Source organism: Citrus clementina, unplaced genomic scaffold, assembly GCF_000493195.1.
Source record: "Citrus clementina cultivar Clemenules unplaced genomic scaffold, Citrus_clementina_v1.0 scaffold_6, whole genome shotgun sequence".
Lineage (NCBI taxonomy): Eukaryota > Viridiplantae > Streptophyta > Magnoliopsida > Sapindales > Rutaceae > Citrus > Citrus x clementina.
In genome coordinates, this window is record NW_006262139.1 from 772,825 (window position 1) to 790,251 (window position 17,427).

Sequence of the window (17,427 nt, forward strand, 5' to 3'; positions counted from 1 at the left end):
TCTTCGTTGAATTGTTTTGCGATGGAAGAAAGAAGTATTACGATCACCACACTGAATCCACTCCCTACGAGACTTTTGATACCGTAAAAGTTCCTCTTGGGTTAGCACTTCCTCAAGCTCCTTTTTGAGTTGACATTCAAGTCGAATCAGGTTATTAGAATGGTGGGTTTCGAGAGCCTGTTGGATGCCCCCAATCCTTACTAGCAGGCGGTTTTTACGTTTGAAAATATTACCAAAGACATTACTATTTCAGAGTGAAGCCTCCTCCACAAAGTGTTTAGCCGATTGTAAATAATTCATATCTGGCTGCCATATACTTGAAACAAGACTCTCAAACCTCTTATCAGTTAGCCAAGAAGCGAGAAACCGAAAAGGTTTAGGGCTACTACAAGCAGATTGAATTTTCTCAAAACGTACCAAGATTGGTCTGTGATCCGAGCAAACTTTAGGAAGGTGTAGCATCGAGGCATTCGGGAAATTTTCAACCCATTTGTCATTACAGATAGCTCTATCAAGTCTTTTATACACAGAGCCACGAGTCCAGGTGAAAGAAGGCCCTTTGAACTCCAAATCACAGAGCTGATTGCGTTGAAACCACCCATTAAAGAGCTGGCACACACTGTTAGTTCTTCGAGATCCTCCCCTCTTTTCTGATGCATTCAAAATGACATTAAAATCACCTCCGAGAATCCAAGGCTCCTGAACAAAGCTGGCAAGCTTATCAAGCTCACTCCAAAGATGCTTCCTCATGGAAGGAATCAGGCTGGCATAAACGACCGTGATTGAAGAAATAATTCCACCATTGTCAGAAACCCGAAAGTGGATAAACTGACGATGGTTCACTGTAACCTCCACAGCAAACTCCTCCTCTCCAAAGAATCCAGAATCCTCCCGAAAAACCCACAGCTTCCACTCTATGAGATCTTGCAAAGCCACTACTCCTGATAAAATTATCAGCCCTGATTCCACTTACTGTGGGCTCCAAAATTGCAACCATAGTGGGAGTATAATTCTTAACAAAGCCCTTGAAAGTTCGACGAAATCCCTTTGATGAAACTCCCTAACAATTCCAAAACATAATAGAGAACAACATTAAAAATAATGAAAAAATATGGAGAAAAATCCCTTACACGTCAGGCACAAATTCCTGGTGTTCTAAAGCCAGCTGAGGTTCATCTTCTAAGGATCCCGTAGACTTCGAATCCACTGATTCCTCATCTCCGCTATCTCCTACGTAGTCACTATCTTATGGATCATCCGTCAAATTATCTATATCTCATTCTTTCATGTCCGGAGGATCCCCCATAGGTTGACCATCAAGCTTCTCATATATTCCATCTTCGCCAAGGAATAAAAGATTGGGAGTAGTTGCAAAAACATTTTGAGTACTGCTGCTAGGTATCTTCTCCAGGGTCACAACAGAATGCTTTGTAGGGTCAAGGGTTGTGGAGGCATTGGTTGTGTTAAACGGTTTGGCCATGGCTACTTTATATTCACGTAGGGGACGGTAAGTGTGCATGGAGTTTGACGTGGAAGGTTCTGTTATAAAAGATTTGGATAGTTTGGGCTTCATGCTTTTTCCAACACATGATGAAGGCTTAAGAAATGGTGCAACTGTGGTAGTTCTATTAGTGGGACGTGGATGCTTTTTATTTGGTAATTTGCTAATTACTTTGGCATGTTGTTGAATTTTGCTAGCTGGCCCCTTTATTGCTAAATCAAGCACATGGGTTTCCTCAGTTGACTTTGTGCCCCTTTCCATCATATCTTCGTTTGCCAAAGGAGAAAATTGCGAACCTCCATCAAACCTCCCATTTTGGTTTTGACTTGACTCCTTAATGATTTCTCTTCCTTATAGCTCTTAACTTTTCCTTTTCGAGATACCATCATCCACGGTCCAAACTTAGGGTTACCGGATCTATCTGTCTTGGGTGGTGGAGCCGCCCTAGTACTGATCGTAGACTCAGCTCAGCCCCATGAGTATCTTCCTCGTTGCTTGTTCTTTCCGGGCATGTAATACTTAAGTGACTATATTTACCACATTCATAACAAATCAGGGGGAGATTTTCATATTCAACCTTCTGAAGTTTGCCATCAAGCAAAAACTGGGAACAAAGAGGTTTAGCCAAATCCAACTCCACCGCTATGCGAGCAAATTTGCCTCTGCACGCAGACTCGGTGTTGTAATCAATTTTTATAACCTTCCCAATTACTTGCCCGAGCATTCGAAGAATTCTCTTGTGGTAGTAATGGTGAGGCATTCCTGGAAGACGGATCCATGCAACTCCTGAATCAATGGTTTCCGTAGAGCAATCAAACCTAGGAGACCATTGTTGAACTGTCAAGTAGTGCCCCAATATAGACCAAGGTCCTTGCGTGAGAGCGTTATTGGGCATCATCCTCCGTTTTAAACTTAACCAAGAAAAAATCATTCTCAAGGTCAATCACTGTAAAACCCTGTGATCCGCTCTATAAGGACTCCAAACGGTTGCACAAGACCTTGTAGCCAATCGTTCTTCCGAGAAGCTTGATAACCACAGCTGTCCTCCATGGTTTCACGAGCTGTGCATGAACTTTCTGTGAGAATGAGATCGAAGGCAGATGTCCTTCCGTTTCTATCACTACATCCTCCAAGTCAAACACCAGATCATCCTCCTTCCCCATGAGATCCTCCTCCATAGTGTCATGTGTTTCCATCAACTTGTCTTTGAAGGATACCAATGGAGGATTATCCTCATCGTCTCCTTCAATCCTAAACTTTGCCTTTTTTGTAGACCGGTCACCCTCCAAAGGAGGAGGGTCCTTTTTCGCCAGTTCGGAAACGCTCTCCATCCTAGTTGTTCACACTTCTAAAAAAAAAAAAATACACAAATTCTTCGAATACTTAAGAAAGACGCTCAACGGTTAACATCATGAGAATGGTCATAATATGTCTTCTTAATTCTACTTCTAAACTTCCTTTCCCACTCTCGGCTTCTTCTTCCTTTTATTTCTTTTCCTCTATTTCTTTTCTTCTCTCAAATTTTCTTCTTTTATTTTCTTTCTTCTTTCGTAAATGGATGCAAAATGAGAGTTGCATTCAATTCGTTATTTTATATGTACCACCGCTTTAAGCATGAACAACAAGCACACAAGCGAAGCATCCATGTCCTTAGTCAAAGCAAGCAGCTGCTGTTGCTTTTGAAATCAGCCACGTTTAGCTTTTTTTTTTTTTTTTCCGTTCCGAACGGTGCATGACACCAGCTATCAGAGTTCATATTTTAAGGGAGATGGGATTAAAACAATGATTTGAGTTTGATCTACCTATCTACCTTTCAAAAAAAGATTAAAAAAGTTCAACCACAGTCATGGCTCATTATTAAAATTAATACCACGTGTACAGACTGGCGTTTCATGTTATTACTTTTACGTTCTATGTTAGAAGTCTCTCCATTATTACTTATTGTTGCACATTGAATAAATAAAAGCAGAATGAAATTCCCACGCATAAGTGATTTTATTTCTTTATTTGTTTATTGGTTGTGTTCGTAGAGTTGGTTTGAAATATCTCACAATAGAAGTGAGATAATAAAAATTTATGCGTGTAAGCAGAATGTGAGTTAGTTCGTGGAAAGCCTCTGTCTACACTATGGATTTCTTGTAAAAGTAAAATTTCTGTAAGGACATTGAAAATGTAATTAGTTAATTTTGGACTTCAAAATTAATACCAACATGTGAAAAAGTGTTAATTATACACGTTTTAGAGGCTCTCTATGCTCAAATGTACACTAGCAAAAAAATGGCCTTCTTTGATACTATTTGGTATTAGGAACTTGTTTTACCGACACCAAATTTAGTGTCACTGATCATGGAGCAACAAATTTACTGACATAAGTTTTTTGTAGCAGCAAATCTATGTCATCATAGTATCAAAAAAATGTTGATGTTTGAACATCACATCAATAACGAGACTATGGTATCAAATAAATACTGGGGTAAAAGATTGTTTAGTCCCTATATTATGAGCTTAGTGCCCATTTAATCCCTATATTTTTAAGAATACCTCAAAACGTCTTTACTATTAAATATTGACACTTATGCCATTATTTTTTTATTTTTTTAGCATGCTTTTACAATTTTGCACTCTTACATTAATGTTTCTTTTTTAGATATTAATAAAAAAATTAGATTATCAAATTAAACCCAAAAATAAAATAAAAAACAAAAAATATATATATTAATTTTTGTGGAAGCTCATGTGTGTCCAAAAAAAATTAATTTTGTAAAAAAATTAATATTTTAACTTCTCAGCAGAGTGTTCCACAAAAATTAATATATATATTGTTTTTATTTTATTTTTTGGTGTTAAACTGGTAATTTAATTTTTCTTTTTAATAATGTTTTAAAAAAGGAACATTATTGTAATAGGATAATATTGTAAAAATAAGTCAAAATGAACAAAAGGTAATGGCAAGAATGTCAATAATTTAATGATAGGGATGCTTTCAGGTATTTTTAAAAATATAGGGACTAAACGGACACTAACCTCAAAGTATAGGGACTAAATGAGTTTTTACCCTAAATACTGATACAAAGACATAACAAATATAACGGTACTTTGGTATCAATGTTTATTTGAGAAAAATTAAAAAAAAATTAGAAATAGATATAATAGAAATTGAAAATTTGCAATTGGCATTTGAATTGAAATTTACATTCAACAATATGAAAACTATTACATTGCAATGAACATTTTAAAAATTATTACATTGTTTGAAACTTATTATATTGTTTACCAACTACAAATAATTTATAAACTAATATAAAGTAATAGCACAATCTTCAAACAAATGTTTATTACTTTTGCAGATTATTTCTTTCAATAATCGAAATGAAGTCTTCTATTATTGTTTCCATGCTCCAATTTGACATTTGCTCTGATTATATAGTTTTGACCTATATACATGCTTTTGTTTATTGTAAGTCATCCTGCACCATTCAAGACATGCACAATAAAAAAACTATAGTTATTTTTGTACTTAGTAGAACTAGATCCAGTAATCAATAACAATCTATTTTGTTAAATAACAATAATAATAAATAATTTATTAAAAAATATAATTAAAACAAAAAAATAACCAAAGTATTACTTACAAAATTACAACTTCAGCAACTGAACGCCAACCAAGAACACTGATCATTCTTTGCATGACCATAGTCCACACACATGATGTAACTGTAATGAATGAAAAGTGCTTTATAGGATCATTCAATTCCAAAGATAGAAGGAATGAAGCAATTAGAAATAAAACATAGATGATTCAATTCTTTAGACAGAGCTAGGGATGGCAAATAAATTCGGATCCGGCCCGCATCCGTAAGGATCCGGAAGATCCGGATTCGGAAAAATCCGAATCCGTATGTTAAAAAATGCAGATCCGAATGTAATGAATTAAAATTCGCACGGATCCGGATGCAAGTGCATCCGAAAAGCCGGATACCCGGATCTGGTTACTTTTATATTAAATTAAAATATATATATATATTAACTTAATTTACCAATCTAACCTAATCCCTAGCCCTAGTATTGTCAATATCACATTCACAGATCACACACACGCTCACAAAACTTCTTTAGCAGCCGTATGCCTCACGGCCTTGCCTAAGTCTCGTGTCCAAGCCTCGATCTGAGTCAACTACTGTCGCTACACGCCTCACCGTCGTCGAATCCTCACCTTCATCGAATCCTTGCCTTCGTCGAATCCTCCCAGTCGTCGAAGCCTCGCCTGAGCACACCGTTGTCGCTATCGTCCAAGGCTCGCCTGATTAGATCTTTCTTTTGTTTCCATTTTTCCGATCGTCGAAGCCTTGCCTGAGCATGCCACTGTCGCTGTCGTCCAAGGCTCACCTGATTGGGTCTTTCTTTTGTTTCCATTTTTCTGGTATTATTAACTGCATGGCTTTTTTTCTTAACCAGTTAATGAGTTGGTATTTTGGTTGATTGTTTGATTGTAGCTAATGATTTGGTATATTGGTTGATTGTTTTATTGCAGTTAACGAGTTCAATCTAATATAACATGTTTAAGCTTCAAAATTTCACTGGCTGAATTTAATTTTCTTTGCTGATTCAATTTTGTTTAATTTTGAATAATTTTCTTTGCTGGTTCGTTTAATCACTTTAATTAAATGCATTAATTTTCAATATAATGTAAACGTTTAATAGGTTTTGGGATTAGGTTTTAATAAATTGTTGAACTTTTAAATTATATTTTAATTAGTAAATTTAATTTTTGAAGATCTGGATATCCGGGATATCCAGAGGCAATTTGGACGAATATAACCCCCATTCGGATTCGTAAAAAAATTTATGGATGTGGATCCTAATCCGGATATAAAAATCTCAATCCAGATTCGGATGCAGATGCACCTACATTCGGATCTGGATCCGGATCCAGATTTTACCATCCCTAGATAGAGTCGTATCAATATATCGAGAAAAGAAGATGCTATGTTGAACCGGGTTTCTCTCAGTTATTAGTTAAGCATGTTGTAGGCATATGTTAAACTAACTTGTAAGTGCAATATATTGTAAGGACAAACATTTGGCATGCTGCACAATGTCCAAGAATATATTAAATAATACATTGAAAAGTAGCACACAGGCTAAAAGAAAGAACATTAAGGTAGCAATTTCAGTAAATTAAGGAAAGAAAGGAAATTAATATAAGTTGAAAAGTATTAAAGGAGCATACTAGGGATTATAAGGCATAAAGATGAATTGTCCCTTCTTCGCTTTTTTTAATTGATCACAAACTCCACGTGCCCTAAGGTCAAATGATGCAGTAAGATTACGGTCTTTGCCTAATGAAACTAGACCCGGACGAACACATCCAAATGGTTTGTGAAACGACCTGCCCCGAATCCCCCCCCAGGCGAGTCTATCTAGTCTCATCAAAATGGACTTAATAAAAATTCTATTAGTAAAGATTCTACCGAAAATTCGACAGAGTCTCCTTTATATATATAACACTCCCAATCTACAAATATGAATATAACACTCCCAATACAATTCAATATACAACAAACTCCAGTGATCAACATCCTCAACCAAAATGTTGAGTTTTATATCTCCAGAGTCTCAAAATATAATATTATAACTAATATTAATATCTCAATTCTTAATCCCAAAAGAATAATATAACAAAAATTATACAATCCCAACAGGACGAGATAACCAAGATGTTCCCAACAGGACGAGATAACCAAGATGTCCTAATAAAAACATTTATATCTTTTAACACCATCACGTGGGCAAGACTCAAAATATATTTACAGTCGCTGGGTCGGTCTGGTGTACCTGCAACCTCCTGGTGAGGGGGGAAAATATAATAAAAACGGGGTGAGTTTAAAACTCAGTGAGATCAGTGAGTAGATAGTAGTTTTTGACAAACTAATTATTACTTTAAAAGAAATAATCATATCATTTCCAAACCCGATTTCATCAAACCATATACAAGAAACCAGTAGTAAATCATTTAACATTTAAATCAGATTTCTAACCATGGAAATCATATCACAATTTCATATAGAATGCACAAATCTGAAAATCATCACCAAACAAGTACCCAGGGAAATAATCTCGTCATATCCGGACCTCAACGGACGGGCATTGACGTACTATATGGGTAACGTCACGCCCCGGAGCTACACGGATAGACAGGAAAATACCATCTCATATCTCATCATATCTGTGCATGCATAATCTAGTCCCTAAAGGACAAAAGTGCCCAAGCACACGGCCCAAAGCCTCTGTGTGTACTCAGATGGGCCCCAAAGGCCAGTATCTCATCTGTATCATATGTATCTCAATATCTGTTTGTATCTCATATCTGTATCTCTGTCATCATCATACCGCATGCATATTGATAACTCTATGAAATGAGAGTTATCATGGCACTTTTAGACTTAAATCAATACTACTTAGAGAGTAAATTATGTGTTTCTATTGCATTTTTGTTACATTTTGCATAAATAATCATTTTAGTCAATCTTAATAAGTTTTGCTCGATTTAAAGTAATTCGTGCTCAAATTGTGTGCATAATTGTAGGTTTCCATAAGCTTATAATTCATGGAAGGAATGCTATGCAATAGGCTTGCAAAAATAAGGAAAGAACATGGCTACAAAAGAGTTGAAACAAATCTGGAACAGTGCAGTTGCTGTAGATATTGTTGTAGCAACCATTGCTGTAGTTGTTACTGTAGCAATCCTGGAACAACGACAGAGAAAATTCCGCGCGGGATACTTGCAGAATTGCGATCTGCAGTTTCCTAATCTGACTTATGCGCGCCCTAGGCTTCCGTTTACCCTAATTTTCAACTATAAAAAAGCATACATCATAAGGAAAAGGAGGGAGCCGTCACCCAAGGAGGGAGCCGTCACCCAAGGAGAAAAACACAAAGAAAGAAAAGAAAAACACGATTCAAGAGAGAGATTGAGGGCTGCACAAGAGGAGAATTTGCAGAAATAAGTCAATAACTCAGTCCTTCTTATTCTTCTCTTGTTTTCTTGTTTACTATTTATTCATAGGGATGGGTTTCATAGCCGGAACTTTGTTCTTTATTTTTCTTTTACAAACCATGAACTAAATTTATTTGTGGTTGAGTGATAAACAATCTTGATGGTTTATTGACTGAATATATGTGTTGCTGAATGTTTGCTGTAGCAGTTTGTTTTGATAGTATTTATTTTTATTCATTATTTGGTTGATCACTCATTTAATGATACAAGTTAGGAAGAGCCGCAAAGAGCCTATCTTAATGGAACATATCATAACAATACTTGATCTTAAATCGAGTTTCCCGGATTGAGTTTTACTTGAGTCTCAAAGGGCCATGCTTGATTTAAGATTAGTGATGAACTAGACATAAGGATTCACCTTGTAGGGTAAATAGAACCTAAGCTTGTAATGCTATATCTTATGTTGGCATAGCAACTGATCACTGTTAGGTTGCATATAGATATAAGATATCCAACATGCGACGGCTGAGGATACATAAGGATTTTGCCCAGTGCTGTAGCAAATACTGCAGCAACCGAGCCAACCATTAGAAAATAGTCAAGACCATTAAGAGAGTTTATTCACTCAACTACTATATACTCCCATTAGTTTTATCCTTAAGCTTGACGTGATAGTTTACTTTGTTGCATTTATTTATTGCGTTTTTATTTTAATTAGTACATTAGTTTCATTAATTGTTTATTTTATTTTAGCACAAAATCTACACTGTTAACATTGCTGTAGCTAGGGGTGGGCGCGGTTCGGTTCGGTTCGATTTTTTACTATATTTTTCATAATCGTTCGATTACGATTATTTTAAAATCATAATCGCGATTAATCAAATTACCAAAATAATCAAATACTTGATTAATTGAATTAATTCGATTCGGTTCGGTTCGATTATTTTGATTATGGGCCTATTTTGGGCTTTTTTAAATTTAAAACCTTAAATTAATAAATCTATAACAAACATAAAAAATTAACAAACAAAAAATCAAAATATGTCTCAAACAATGTTCAATAACACATAACATGTTCAAATAACAAGTTCAAATCAAAATAAATCATAATCCCAATTACTCCTCAGCTGCTTGTTCTTGTTGAGCTACTATTGGCCTACCAAATTCTACATTAAAAAATTAAACAAAAATATTAGAATGATTATTTAAGAGTGAAATAACATCCAACACCATAAGCCCTCCATATGAGATTTTCTCCCTATCAACACATGTTTTAAACTTTTGCAATCTTGCTGGAGAGGATCTAACATACTTTACTGCATTGTGAATACTAGCTATTGAATTATTCACCTCCGCCAACCCATCTTGCACAATCAAATTTATTATGTGTGCCGAACACCTCACATGCATATATAAACCATTCAAAATCATTGAATTCACACTCCAATTTGCTAACTTCTTCTTCACATAAGTTATTGCAACTTTATTGGCACTTGCATTGTCTATTGTAATTGTGAACAACCTCTCAATCCCCCAATCAATCAAACATGTCTCAATTAGCTTCCCAATACCATCTCCTTTATGATTAGCTATAGGTGTGAAACTAAGAATTCTTTTGTGCAACACCCACTCCGCATCAATAAAATGAGCAGTAATGAACATGTAGTTAGACATTTGAATTGATGTCCACGTATCTGTGGTAATACACACTCTCTGCTTACTTGCACCCAAGACACTTTTTAACAACCTTTTTTCATGCTGATACAATTCAAGAATATCCCTTGTAATTGTTCTTCGTGATGGCACATCAAATCTTGGGCAACAAGTTTGTATGAACTTTAAAAACCCTTCAGCCTCCACAAAGCTAAAAGGTTATTCATCCTTGACAATCATCTTCACAAGTGCCATTCTACAAGCCTCTTGACTAAACCCGCCACTAAGTTTAACAACTCCATCATCTTTATCTTTTCCCTTTTGACGGAAAAGTACTTGTTGCTTCGGATCCCCTTCAACCTTCACACCTTCATATGACCTACATCTATCCAAATGATTCTTTAAATTAGTGGTATTTCCTCTATTAGCGGCGAAGGTTTTACGGCAATGATGACATTTTCCTTTGTTTCCACAAGGTAGTTTGGTAAAATGAGCCCAAACATTTGATCTCAAAGGTATTTTTCTTTTTTTTCCATCATCAACCTCCACGTCTTGCACTTCCTCCTCATCATAATTTTCCATTCTACACAAACACATGCAATAACATAGACATAAATGATAGCCATGAATGACTCACGAGTTCAGAAAATATTTATATTTTTATACTATATCACAAGGTAAGTGGCCACCTAGAAAAGTGGGGAACAAATTATAAATATTGAATATCTAATAAAAAGATTATAATTATTGAATAACCATGCACATTTTACAAAATTAAAGAGACTTCATATTACAACATTCATCTTAATTAACAGGTTATATTTTATTTTTAAATAAATATTTAACTAGTTGTAACCAACAACCAAATGGATCGCATACAACTTAACCACAATGAACAAATAAATAAATGATGCTTTATGAATAACTTTTTCATTCATTAATTGCATTTGTATTCATTTTGGCCAACCAAGAATATATATATTAAATTATTACATAAACTATCTAAAAAAAAATCAAGATTATATATTATAAAAAAAATGAAAAGTTATGTATAATAATTTTGACCTCTGAAAAGTGAAAAAGAACTGTAGAAAAAATTAACATGGCAGCACAAACATGGTGGTCCCAAATTATTGGACCCTCATGACCAATTCCAATTGATGAACTACCTGTACTTGGCTTTTAAGCCGATGCTCGAACAAGGATGATAGATGATGATTGTGGGTCCTAATCAAGTCCAACAAGCGAATCAACAATTCAGATTCGGCGTAGATCCCTTCGATAATATGGCCACCAGCAGCAGCGGAACCCCTCTTCCTTTCCGTCCCAATCCTAAAACTGGCGGAGCTCTACACGTTACTGCAAGTGTTTGGGGTTGAAAGTTGAAACCGGTGGAATTTTTCTATGTGGTTAACTCCTGAATCAATCGATTCTTGGTTTCAATTGGTTGACTGAGTTGGGTGATTTTGTCTTACGCCTGATACAGGGAAGGAGCTTGGCTGAAGGTCACGACTCATGATTTAGATTTTAGGCTTTTAGGTTTTAGCTTTAGCTTTCAAAACAATCGATTTTTTGAGATTTCGGTTCGGTTTTGCGGTTTTTTTTTTAAACCGAAAACCGAATCGATTAGTTTTACTATTTTTTTTATATTACTATTTCGGTTTTTTAGAGGAAAAACAACCGCATAAAAACCGAACCGAATCGATCGGTTCGGTTCGATTTTAAATTAATCAGCTTTTTTTGCCCACCCCTAGCTGTAGCAAATCTGATAACATCAATCCCTGTGAAGACGATCTTGAATACTCATCACTTTATTACTTGTTGTGTACACTTGCACATTGACACCAATAGCATTAGTATTTATACACCAACAAGTTTTTGGCGCCGTTGCCGGGGATTGATTGTTAATTATGATTTGTGAAATTAGTTTTAACGGTGCTAATTTTTTATTTTATTTTAATTTGTTTATTTTGTTGACATAGGTGATCTAGCAACCCTTGCATGCACAAATATAAATCTGTTGACTTCCAGTTTGATCCAGAAATTGAAAGAACTGCAAGGAGATTGAGAAGAGAGCATCGGGAATTACAAGCTGCTGTAACAATAGATGATTTGCAAGATTTGAGAAACTTGAACCGTAGAGAGGGGATACAACCAGTCAATGTACATGAAGGTCTGAATGGACAATATGTTCAAAGGCAACCAGGGAACAACAATATTATTCACATGGCGAATGATAGAGATAGAGCCATTCGAGATTACGCAGTGTTGACTCCTCAAGCCATACATCCGGGAATAGTTAGACCCGACGTTCAAGCTGACAATTTTGAACTCAAACCCGTGATGTTTCAAATGCTTCAAACAGTGGGTCAATTTAATGGTTTGTCATTCGAAGATCCTCATCTACACCTTAAGTTATTTTTGGAAGTGAGTGATGCTTTCAAGATTGCTGGAGCATCGCAGGAAGCATTGAGACTCGGACTTTTCCCGTTTTCTTTGAGAGATCGAGCAAGAGCATGGTTGAATTCTCTACCACCAGATTCTATCACTACATGGAGTGACTTGGCTGACAAATTTTTGTTGAAATACTTCCCGCCAACCAAGAATGCAAAGTTGAGGAACGAGATCACATCTTTCCATCAACTTGAAGATGAGAGCTTGTGTGACGCATGGGAGAGATTTAAGGAGTTACTCAGAAAATGTCCTCATCATGGTATTCCTTACTGCATACAGTTGGAAACTTTCTATAATGGTCTCAACCCAAGCACTAGATTGATGGTGGACACTTCAGCAAATGGGGCTTTATTATCTAAGTCTTACAATGAGGCTTATGAAATTTTGGAGAGGATTGCTAACAACAATTATCAGTGGCCATCAACTAGACAAGCTGCAGCAAGAGGAACAACAGGAGTTCATAACGTAGATACCTTGACAGCATTGTCAACCCAAGTAACTTCATTAACAAGGATGGTAAAGGCTATGACTACTGCTCCAGCAACTATTAACCAAATTTCTGATTTGTCTTGCGTTTATTGTGGAGAAGGGCATTTATTCGACAATTGTCCTGGGAATCCAACTTCAGTCAATTATGTGGGCAGCTTCAATAGACAGAACCAGGACAATCCATATTCAAACACTTACAACTCTGGATGGAGACAACACCCGAACCTTTCATAGAGTTATCAGAACTAGACTGCTGCAGTACCTAGTGGACAGAACAGACCTGCTCAACCACCTGGATTTTATTAGCAAAATCAAGAGCAAAAAAGTATCAACAATGATCAACTCAGCTCCCTTGAAAGTTTGATTAAGGATTATATTGTGAGGAATGAAGCAGTTGTCCAAAGTCATACTGTATCGTTGAGAAACTTGGAAAATCAAATTGGACAGCTTGCTACAGCATTGAGCAACAGACCTCAAGGTAGTTTACCAGTAATACAAAGGACCCAAGAAGAGAAGGGAAAGAGCACTGCAAAGTGATTAACTTGAGATCTGGAAAGGATATTTATAGTCCCGTTAGTGTACCAAAAAGAAGAAGTGAGTCCACCCAAGGCCAAGAAGACACTCAAGTAGAGAAGGAGTCATAATCTTCCACTTTTCAGAATGCAAATCAACACAGTTCTGCAACAACATCTGTAGAAAGTTATGATCCAGCACCTGGTAGTGAGGAAGCTACAGCACCAACAGCAACAGACCTGAGTAGAGCAAAAGAGAAGCAATCTGCACAACCTGCTGCAGCACAACAGTTTAGACACCCACCACCCTTCCCTCAAAGATTTCAGAAGCAAACAAGCAGTTCAGCAAAATCTTGGGAATGCTGAACAACTACATATCAATATCCCTTTTGTGGAGGTTCTAGAGCAAATGCCAAACTATGCGAAATTTTTGAAGGATATTTTGACAAAGAAAAGAAGACTTGGAGAGTTTGAAACAATTGCTTTAACACAAGAGAGCAGCAGAATGCTTCAGAGTAAGATACCACAGAAGATGAAGGATCCAGGAAGCTTCACAATCCCATGCTCCATAGGCACTAAATACAGTGGCAAAGCACTTTGTGATTTGGGGGCTAGCATCAATCTCATGCCTTTATCAGTGTTTAAGCAATTGGGAGTTGGTGAATGTAGACCAACAACAGTGACTCTACAACTTGCTGACCGATCTCATGTTTATCCAGAAGAGAAGATTGAAGATGTGTTGGTGAAGGTGGATAAATTTATTTTTCCGGTGGATTTCATTGTGCTAGACTTTGAGGCAGACAAAGAAGTGCCAATCATTCTCGGAAGACCTTTCTTAGCTACGGGAAAGACTCTAATTGATGTTCAAAAAGGAGAATTAACCATGAGGGTGAATGACCAGCAAGTTACATTCAATGTGCTAGATGCCATGAAGAGTCCCGATGAGATTGAAGATTGTAATTTTATCAGTGCTGTGGACTTTGTTGTAGCAGAGAGATTACACAGTTGCTGCAGTAAGGAAGAAATCAATGCTGTAACAATTGAAGAACTTGATGATCAAGATCATGGAGCAGCTAACATAGCATGGTCAGGGGAGAAGCAACCCTTCAGAATTAACGAGCAAATCCAGCAAAGGGAACTCACTCCAGACCAACAAGAATTCAAGGTTAATGGGCCGAGAGTGAAGCACTATATGGGAGATGATATGAACAGCCTAAAGAATGATCGGTTCTTAAAGGATCCAGGTTGAGGAAACAAGAAAGGTCAGGCTGAAAGACCTAAAATCAAGCGCTAATTGGGAGGCAACCCAATAAGGGAAGTTGTTTCAAGTTTTTATGGCATTGAATTTAGCTTTTAAATTATTTAATTTGTCTTTTTGTTATTTTAAGTGTGCATTTAATTTTTTATATCTTCATGTTACATTGCAGCAAGTAAAAAAAAAATGTGGGCAAAAAGAGCAGGAGGGAATTGCTGCAGCATCACTTACAACATGACATAACAAAAGATTCTCAAACAACAGAGGCATTCTTGCTTTTGCAGCAGCAAATGGATTGATCAGATTTTATGATAAGGAGCGTTTGAGAAGTATATCAAAGAAGAAGTGACCCTTTTACAGCCTGTGCTGCAGCAGTGCTTCCAGCAACAGGGGAGTACCGTTACCCGCTAGTTTATTTTACTTCTTTCTGCAAAACTTTTCCTTCATTTAGTTTTAATTTTCTGATTCATTCTGCATGTCCTTTTATTTAGTATATGCATGTCCGGTTCATGTGGTTTTGTTTTGTGTGCTTGTGAGGACACATCACCACTCAAGTTTGGGGGGTTTGTGTTTCTGAGTGCATGTGTTTATGCTTGTGTTGTGTGAAGCTCTGTTATCTAATATTTGTGTATGGATTTGAAAACCTAATGAAGATAAATTGAGTTTTATTCAGTATTTATAAGAATGCCAAGTAGAGATAGTTATAGATGGAGGTTGAAATTTTGTCCCGACACTTAGACTTTGGTTGAGTTTTATGAGAATGCTATAGCAGAGCAAGGAAAACGAAAAAAAAAAAAGAGTAGAAAATATCTCAAATTTGGGGGAAAATTTTTGTTGGACTGTGCCTGTTATGAAATAAATTCTGCTCCAATGGTTTAAGTTACTGAGTAACCAAGGTTGAGTATGCACCCCATATGCAAACTTGAGTCCAAAGGCGACACGAGCTACGAGCAGTGCTGCAGCAATTATAAAAAAAAAGAGAAAAAAAAAGAAGAAGAAAAAAAAATGGTGATAAAGAGGTCCGCTGCCTAGGATATTGAGTAACCTGGTCTGTTCATGAGCCCCATGTTCAGCCTTGAGTCAAAGGCGTCCAAAGATATGACCTAGATATAACATCCTGGATGTATTGCTGTAGCAACTCTGACATGTACTTTGAGTGAGTAATTGGGTGTCGTCATTACAAGTGATAGGCATTCACATGAAAGCTCAATATTGCATTGAAGGGTTTAACAGAAAAAAAAAAATTGTAGCACAGTTTGAATATAATTGTGAGTTCTGCTCCCCCATATGTGAATATATTTGTGTTCTACCTCTGAATTGTATACAAAGTTTGTGCAATGTTGTAGCACCTCTAGAATTATCAAAGTGGCACACACACACTCTAGACAAAATGAAGCCTAAGTCTAGAACTAAACTACTATGGCTATTTTGTGTGATTAAGAATGTGATCTGAGGGTTGAAGAATCCTTACAAATTTGATGACAGAGCTAAGTTATTTGTTGAATGATTGTGTGATTGAAGTGTTAGTGTTATTGTCATTACTTGAGGACAAGTAATAGTTTAAGTTTGGGGGTGTGATAACTCTATGAAATGAGAGTTATCATGGCACTTTTAGACTTAAATCAATACTACTTAGAGAGTAAATTATGTGTTTCTATTGCATTTTTGTTACATTTTGCATAAATAATCATTTTAGTCAATCTTAATAAGTTTTGGTCGATTTAAAGTAATTCGTGCTCAAATTGTGTGCATAATTGTAGGTTTCCAGAAGCTTATAATTCATGGAAGGAATGCTATGCAATAGGCTTGCAAAAATAAGGAAAGAACATGGCTACAAAAGAGTTGAAACAAATCTGGAACAGTGCAGTTGCTGTAGATATTGCTGTAGCAACCATTGATGTAGTCGTTGCTGTAGCAACCATTGTTGTAGTTGTTGCTGTAGCAATCCTGGAACAACGACAGAGAAAATTCCACGTGGGATACTTGCAAAATTGCAATCTGCAGTTTCTTAATTAACTTATGCACGCCCTAGGCTTCCGTTTACCCTAATTTTCAACTATAAAAGAAGCATACATCATAAGGAAAAGGAGGGAGCCGTCACCCAAGGAGAAAAACACAAAGAAAGAAAAGAAAAACACGATTTAAGAGAGAGATTGAGGGCTGCACAAGAGGAGAATTTGCAGAAATAAATCAAGAACTCAGTCCTTCTTATTCTTCTCTTGTTTTCTTGTTTACTATTTATTCATGGGGATGGGTTTCATAGCCGGAACTTTGTTCTTTATTTTTCTTTTACAAACCATGAACTAAATTTATTTGTGGTTGAGTGATAAACAATCTTGATGGTTTATTGACTGAATATATGTGTTGCTGAATGTTTGCTGTAGCAGTTTGTTTTGATAGTATTTATTTTTATTCATTATTTCGGTTGATCACCCATTTAATGATACAAGTTAGGAAGACCCACAAAAGAGCCTATCTTAATGGAACATATCAGAACAATACTTGATCTTAAATCGAGTTTCCCAGATTGAGTTTTACTTGAGTCCCAAAGGGCCATGCTTGATTT

The 17,427-nt window shown here is 36.3% G+C and overlaps 1 protein-coding gene and 1 non-coding gene across 2 annotated transcripts; both read right to left on the reverse strand.

Moving 5' to 3' along the window:
• Positions 1–1,886: 1,886 nt before the first annotated feature.
• On the reverse strand, positions 1,887–2,832 carry LOC112097213. Its single transcript, XM_024181828.1, has 2 exons — positions 2,495–2,832; positions 1,887–2,412 (listed from the first exon to the last, which is right to left on the reverse strand). The coding sequence occupies exons 1-2, from the start codon at positions 2,830–2,832 to the stop codon at positions 1,887–1,889; spliced, it is 864 nt and encodes a 287-aa protein (XP_024037596.1).
• Positions 2,833–12,761: 9,929 nt separating this feature from the next.
• LOC112097539 lies at positions 12,762–12,868 on the reverse strand. The gene has a single exon (XR_002905070.1). It is a non-coding gene; the product is annotated as a small nucleolar RNA R71 (small nucleolar RNA).
• Positions 12,869–17,427: the final 4,559 nt, after the last annotated feature.

Excerpts from the sequence above, each read along its gene's own strand:
- LOC112097213 (XM_024181828.1), bottom strand. The coding sequence starts at position 2,832 with ATGGAGAGCGTTTCCGAACTGGCGAAAAAGGACCCTCCTCCTTTGGAG. Across the intron at positions 2,413-2,494 it reads ACGATTGGCTACAAGGTCTT|TTTAAAACGGAGGATGATGC; the intron begins GTGCAACCGTTT and ends TTCTTGGTTAAG.